At 41.7% G+C, this 6356-nt stretch overlaps 1 protein-coding gene across 1 annotated transcript; it reads left to right on the forward strand.

The window, feature by feature from the left end:
• The first annotated feature begins 419 nt into the window (after positions 1-419).
• On the forward strand, positions 420-4347 carry fadd (Fas (tnfrsf6)-associated via death domain). The gene is made up of 2 exons (XM_032517525.1): positions 420-804; positions 4031-4347. The coding sequence occupies exons 1-2, from the start codon at positions 504-506 to the stop codon at positions 4300-4302; spliced, it is 573 nt and encodes a 190-aa protein (XP_032373416.1). The 5' UTR covers positions 420-503; the 3' UTR covers positions 4303-4347.
• The last annotated feature ends 2009 nt before the right edge of the window (positions 4348-6356 follow it).

The raw sequence follows: 6356 nt of genomic DNA on the forward strand, positions 1-6356 counted from the left end.
AAAACATTACTTGTTTTGGAGGTAAATACGCTTCTGTACTGAAAATGTCCCCGGATTTTGTCTGAGAAATCTGGTCACCGTAGGTTAACATATTCAAAAACTCACCACATTCGGCGGTTGCTTCAAGTCTGGTGAAAATGAAAAATACGTATTTTAAGTTATTGAGTAAAAGTTGACATATGTCAACTATTTCAAAACCACTTCAAATTATCAAATGCTATAAAATTGAATAAGACACCCCAAAATTAATGAAAGTAGAGATTTACACTTGCCAAAGAGCGTTGTGTGGAATCAATCATGTTATTCTGGGTAGTTAAAAGGAACATTGAAATATGAGAATGGGGGAATTTGACCCGAGGACAACATGAGGGTTAAGGATTCCCCAGCAGCCTGTGAAGTAGGCATATGTGAAGATTAGCTGCCAATAACAGAGGCGGAAGTGAAAGTAAAACTCGAGCGCTTCCTAGTTTAGATCACATCGGCGTCTCAGCGGAGCTGCGGACATGACTTCTTTCCAGTTTAACGCCGCTTTACTGGATATATCTACCCAGCTGTCGGCTAAGGAGCTGGAGGATTTAAAGTTTCTGTGCATAGACATCATCGGGAAAAGACAGCGGGATGACGTCAAGACCGGAGTCAAACTGTTCCAGCTCCTGATGGAGAGAGGCAAACTGGGAGCCGACAACACTAAGTGGCTGTCCGATTCTCTCACGCACATTAATCGACACGACCTCTCAAACAAATTGAACAATTTTGAAAGCCAGTGTGAAATCACCCACGACCAACCGGACGACGACGAGAAAGGTACGTGCGAACCACACGCGCCGGTGTTGTGTCGAGTTGTGTTTCCCCGTCGAACTCTGCCCCCATAATCCTGAACTCTGAGAACTCAGAGCTAGCTACCTAGCTAGCTAGGTAGGGGGCAGAGCTAGCTACCGCCTAGCTAGCCTGGTAGGGGGGAGAGCTAGCTACCTAGCTAGCATGCTACCTACCAGTATTCTTGCCATTCAAGGAATGGCTTAAGGAAGAGCTACTAGGCTTCTGCTATTAGGCTACCAGGCTTCTACTTTTTCTTTGAGTGGTTGAAAATGGCTGAAATGTATGGAGCTAGATTTGGGTCTTTATTACATGCGAGAAAATAAATGATCTGAGAGAAGACGAAAAAATGTTTGAGAGAAAATGTTAGCACACTGATAGCAAAAAAGCTATTTATGAGAGAAAAAAAAATTTCATACCAATAGCAAAAAATATTTTAGACTAAAAAAAGTTTAAATATAAATTTGAAATTTTTTAAAATTATTTCCCCTTTTTTTTCTTAAATTACTTGTTTAAAGTCTGTTTCTGTTTGACCGTTAAGAAATGGTTAGATAACTAAAATGAATTTATTTATAAGCGGGCTGGTTGGTTAGTTTGCTAACGCTAGCTTGCTATTCCACCAACACTGGCAGTGGGCGGTGGGGGGGGGGGTGCCGCCGCCGCCGCTGCTGCTACCGGGTCTGGAGCTCTCCGTGTCCCGCTGGAGATCGGATCAGGTCGAGGTTGGCAGCGAAGCTTTCTAGCGATGTTTCCACGCTGGCCGAGCCCCACCGACGGCGGTTCGTCTGCGGCTGCAGGACCTGGAGCTCACCGCCAGTGACTCAGTTTGACTGTTAAAAAGGGTTAAGATAAATAAAAGGTATTTATTTAGAAGTGGGCTGGCTGCTAGTTAGCTAACGCTAGCTTTCGCGCTCAACTAAGGCAGCGGCATCTATGGCGGTGACAATGGTGTAATGATTCAGATCGACTCCCAAGACTAAACGGTGCTCACCCAACCGGCCAATAGGAACGTTGCCCCGCCCATGACACTATTTTCACATCGAGAGAAAAATCCCGAGAGAGCAGAAAAATGGCATCAAGTGCAAAGGCTTAGGTGTTGAGAGCAAGAAGGAAAAAAGTTTTGAGAGAAACACTTTTTTTGTAATATATATTTGAGAATTTTAAAAAAGTATTTTGAGAGAGATTCTTTATCTCAGAAATATTTTTTTTAATTTTAAATTTATATTTAAAGTTTTTTTAGTCTCAAAGATTTATGTTTTGCTATTGGTATGAAAACCTTTTCTCTATATAGCTTGACATGTATTTCACTGAGAGTCATGCCAGTCTAACCAGTCTGTGTCATACAGTTTGTATTAAACCGGTTTGAGTTGTCATTCACAGGGATCTTTAACCCGAGTCTTTAAATTGACTCACAAGTCTTGAGTCTCTAGTATCATTAACTTGGGTCAGTTGAGTCCTTCTTTTCTCATCCATGGTTGAGTCCTACTACAATTCAATCTAAAATAATTACAGCACCGCACAAACCTCTTGCAACATTAGCTACTAGTCCATCTTAGCTGCCAAAAGCTTTATAATAGGAGATATTCAAGAGATTTTTGCATCCACTACATCACAATGGAGGTACTTTTTGGGGGATGGGAACAACAATCTTTGATATTGGTCCAGTATTAAGCGAGATCGCTGTAGTCGGCAATGGCAAAACAAGCTACAATGTAAGTTAATAGGGCAATTGTCCAGCTTGTATTTACCTTCACAAAAGTGCTTGTTTGGCCACCGACAGGCTCCGATTAATAGTCTAAGTGTCTAACAACATTTTGGCAAGGAGTTCTAAGGAGGTCAACCTGTCTGTTGAAGTAAAATCCTTTTTTAAAACATCCTCATAATTGCGTTCGCTAAAGCCACCAACCCCATGTATATAAATAGTAATTTTAGCATCGTAAAATACACTTCATTAAAAGTCGACAGAAACAAAAGAAAACTATGTAAAGCCGCTTTGGGTCATCTTTCCACTTTTCCAACCATCACAGCTGTAACTTTGGTAAAAATAAACACATAGTTTACAGATTTACATGTTAAATATGTTTGCTGTATGTATGCTAAAAGTATTGTGTCTTTAAATGGAGTCTGGTGGATTTAGTGCAAGCGACTTCTGGTTAAACAGGTCTATTTCTGTAGGTAGGGATCCTTTCCATAGTGTTGTCAGATACTAAGAATAATAATCTAAGCCTTTCAGTGGTAAAGCAGCACATTTAGTGGACCAAACTGACGCTGAACATTTTTTATAGGGTTACATTGTGGCTGCCGGTTACAGCATTCACGTGTAATGCTGGAGCAATGTCAAAGACTGTTGTTCCTATCAGTCACACAAAAACATAGCAAAATAGGGTCCAGGTTGAAAAGAAAAAAAAGGTAGTTACCCTTTGATACATTGAGCAAAACAATGTAAACTGTCAATGTCTTTAGTGATATGACAACTTGACATTAACCTAGACAACATAACCTGTCACTTATATGTCATAGCGGACCTAATTATCAAACTTAAAGAAGCTAGTATTTAGCTTTCTGTGTCAACATCACATTAAACTGTCAGGACTGTTTTTCACTGGGCAACAATTTTCTACTGTACTGATTAATTGGACAATGTTTTTCTAGGTTAGCTTCATTCAATTATCATTTGAAAAAGGTCCTCAGTATCATAAAGCCCACGTGTACACCTGGGAACTGCTTTATTGCAACGAACATACAAAAAACATTGCAACTTTTATTGCAATGTAATTTTTACAAAAGCTCATTAGGCATTTTGGTGTGTGTGTGTGTGTGTGTGTGTGTGTGTGTGTGTGTGTGTGTGTGTGTGTGTGTGTGTGTGTGTGTGTGTGTGTGTGTGTGTGTGTGTGTGTGTGTGTGTGTGTGTGTGTGTGTGTGTGTGTGTGTGTGTGTGTGTGTGTGTGTGTGTGTGTGTGTGTGTGTGTGTGTGTGTGTGTGTGTGTGTGTATTTCTTTGCATCTAACTCCATATGTAGAGGAGAAGTGGGACAGACCTCTTTATTTAATTAGCCCCAAAAGTTGCCAATGGTGTCCATAAGCAGCCAAATATCCCCATTGTCTTGTGGAGGGTGGTGGATTAGTTGCATTAATGTTTTTTTGAATAAAAATGAGTCCCCAAATAAGGATGTTTTCTTCTCTAAACCTGCAATGTCTTCCTCTACGTTTGTCAGCCAAACTGGACATTGCCACAGATGTGATTGCCGAGCAGCTGGGAAGGTCTTGGCGCAAACTGGGCCGTAAGCTGGGTTTGAATGACGTGAAGCTGGACTCCATCTCCAAGAGGCATCCCACAGAGCTGGAGGAGACAACGAGGGAGCTGCTGAAGGAGTGGAGGAAGAGTCGAGGAGCCGAGGCCCGAACGGCGCAGCTGATAGAAGCCCTGAGAGCCTGCCAGTTGAACCTGACCGCCGATAAAGTGGAGGACCGACTCGCATCCCGCTGATACTGATGGAAGCTTACAGATAGGACTGAGATACACTTTGGGAATGGAAACGAGAGTTGTGATTAACTTTCAAGGAAAAGAAATGATCTATCAAAGAAATATAACGTTATGCTCAAGAGAAATCTTATGATCGACTTTCTGACTTTCTGAATGTCATAAAGCTTTCAGTGCCTCTTCATGTTTTTATCTGAAGATGAAAACAAAGGAATGTACTCGGGTGACATTTTGATTTAGGAAATAACGATAATTTGAAAGTGTGTCTTTTCAAGTTAGTTATTAAAATGCTAAATATTCGTCCTGCGACATGGGAGACTTCTGTCGGTGGTGGTGGTGGACACTATTACATATATAATATTAAAAATAACTTTCATTGTAAAGCACCTTTCCAAACAAAGTTGCAGTTGTTTACAGTTAAAATAAAAAATAGAGGTAGGTACGATCCAAAACGGTGGAGGGTGGGGGTGTGGCCTTGACCAACTGCCACTTTTTCTTATTTGAAAGCCATGATGTCTTGCTCTCGTGGGGGGGCCAAATTCTCTGGGCGGACAAAGCAGAGAAAGCAAAGCAGCGTAACCTTGCCCCTTATGACCTCATAAGGAGCAAGATTCCAGATTGGCCCATCTGAGCTTTTATTTTCTCAAAAGGCTGAGCAGGGTACCCAGGGCTCGGTTTACACCTCTCACCATTTCTAGCCACTGGGGGGCCATAGGCAGGCTGGGGGGGACGCATATTAACGTAATAAAAACCTCAAAGTGAAATTTTCATTGCGTACCTTTTGCGGCTGCTCAACCTGCGCAAACAAGAAGCCGTGTAATTCTTAAAGCCCTAACTGCGCTGCCTAGTGAATAGTGTCTGGGTGCTCCTGAGCTATTTGTTCGTGTTTTAAATGAGGTAATATATGAAAACAAATGGCACAAAATGTTTTCCTTCTGCCTATTTTAAAATGTATTGGTGTATTTGAGTATTTCTGCATACTGGTGTCCCTGAATAATCTTGGAGTTGTATAAATTGGGTCTGACTGGAAAATTGATACCCGTGAATTCACAACCCATTCTCACGCCAAACTCATGAAATACAGACGCTTGTGGCTCTCAGTGTTGGATACGACGCAAAAAGCACCCTTCAGGGTGTGTGTAGAACACATGTAGCATTAAGAACGGCAATGGTAGCTAGTAGTATTATCTTATCTTTTCCTAAACCCAGCTGTCCTGTTCTTTTTATAAGCCCACTGCGTCAAAAGCGATGCTAATAGTCCCGACGCAGCATGTTTAGATATTAATTAATACTGTGTGTTGATCCCCAGTGGGGAAATTACACTTTACAATCCGTTTGTTAGCATCACTACACACAGGCCTGAAATACACACACACAAATGTTCCTAATCATGCACAAATGGAGAGATGTCAGAGTGAGTGGGCCGCCAGCTGGATCAGTGCCCTGAGCAGTTGGGGGGGGTACGGTGCCTTGCTCAAGGGCACCTGGAAGAGCCCAGCAGGGGAAGTGGCACCTCTCCAGCTACCGAGCCACACTCCGTACGGGGACTTGAACCGACGACCGTCCGGTTTTCAACCCAACTCCCTACGGGCTGAGCTGTTGCCACCTCTGTCATGATGCCAAAGAAGACTTTTAGCGTCAATAACAACACCAAAGGGTCCGTATTTTACGCACTGGGAGTGAGAATGTGTTGGGATTCATGAAGAGTTTTTAATGTGGGATGTTAGTCCCCGAAGTAGCTGCAGTGGTCTCGATACCAATAAATTGACTTTGATTCTAATACCATCTAAAAACTACCGTTCTAACAGAAATCTCCTAATGTCAAAGGTTTTGGATATCAAATCAACGCATGGATTTTTCTGTGGTCTTTTTCAAAGTCTTGGTGTCTTTATTTATTCTATTGATCTACTTGAGGCCTTGACCCTCATGTTGTCTTCCCGTCAAAATTGAAGATCAACACTTTTATTGATGCTTTTTATCAATGTTTTTAACTTTTTCTTATGTCTTTGTCCCTTTTTTTTCAAGGTTTTCAACGCTACGTAACACTTACTTATTAACTT

This window comes from Etheostoma spectabile, chromosome 6 (assembly GCF_008692095.1).
Source record: "Etheostoma spectabile isolate EspeVRDwgs_2016 chromosome 6, UIUC_Espe_1.0, whole genome shotgun sequence".
In the NCBI taxonomy this organism is placed as follows: domain Eukaryota; kingdom Metazoa; phylum Chordata; class Actinopteri; order Perciformes; family Percidae; genus Etheostoma; species Etheostoma spectabile.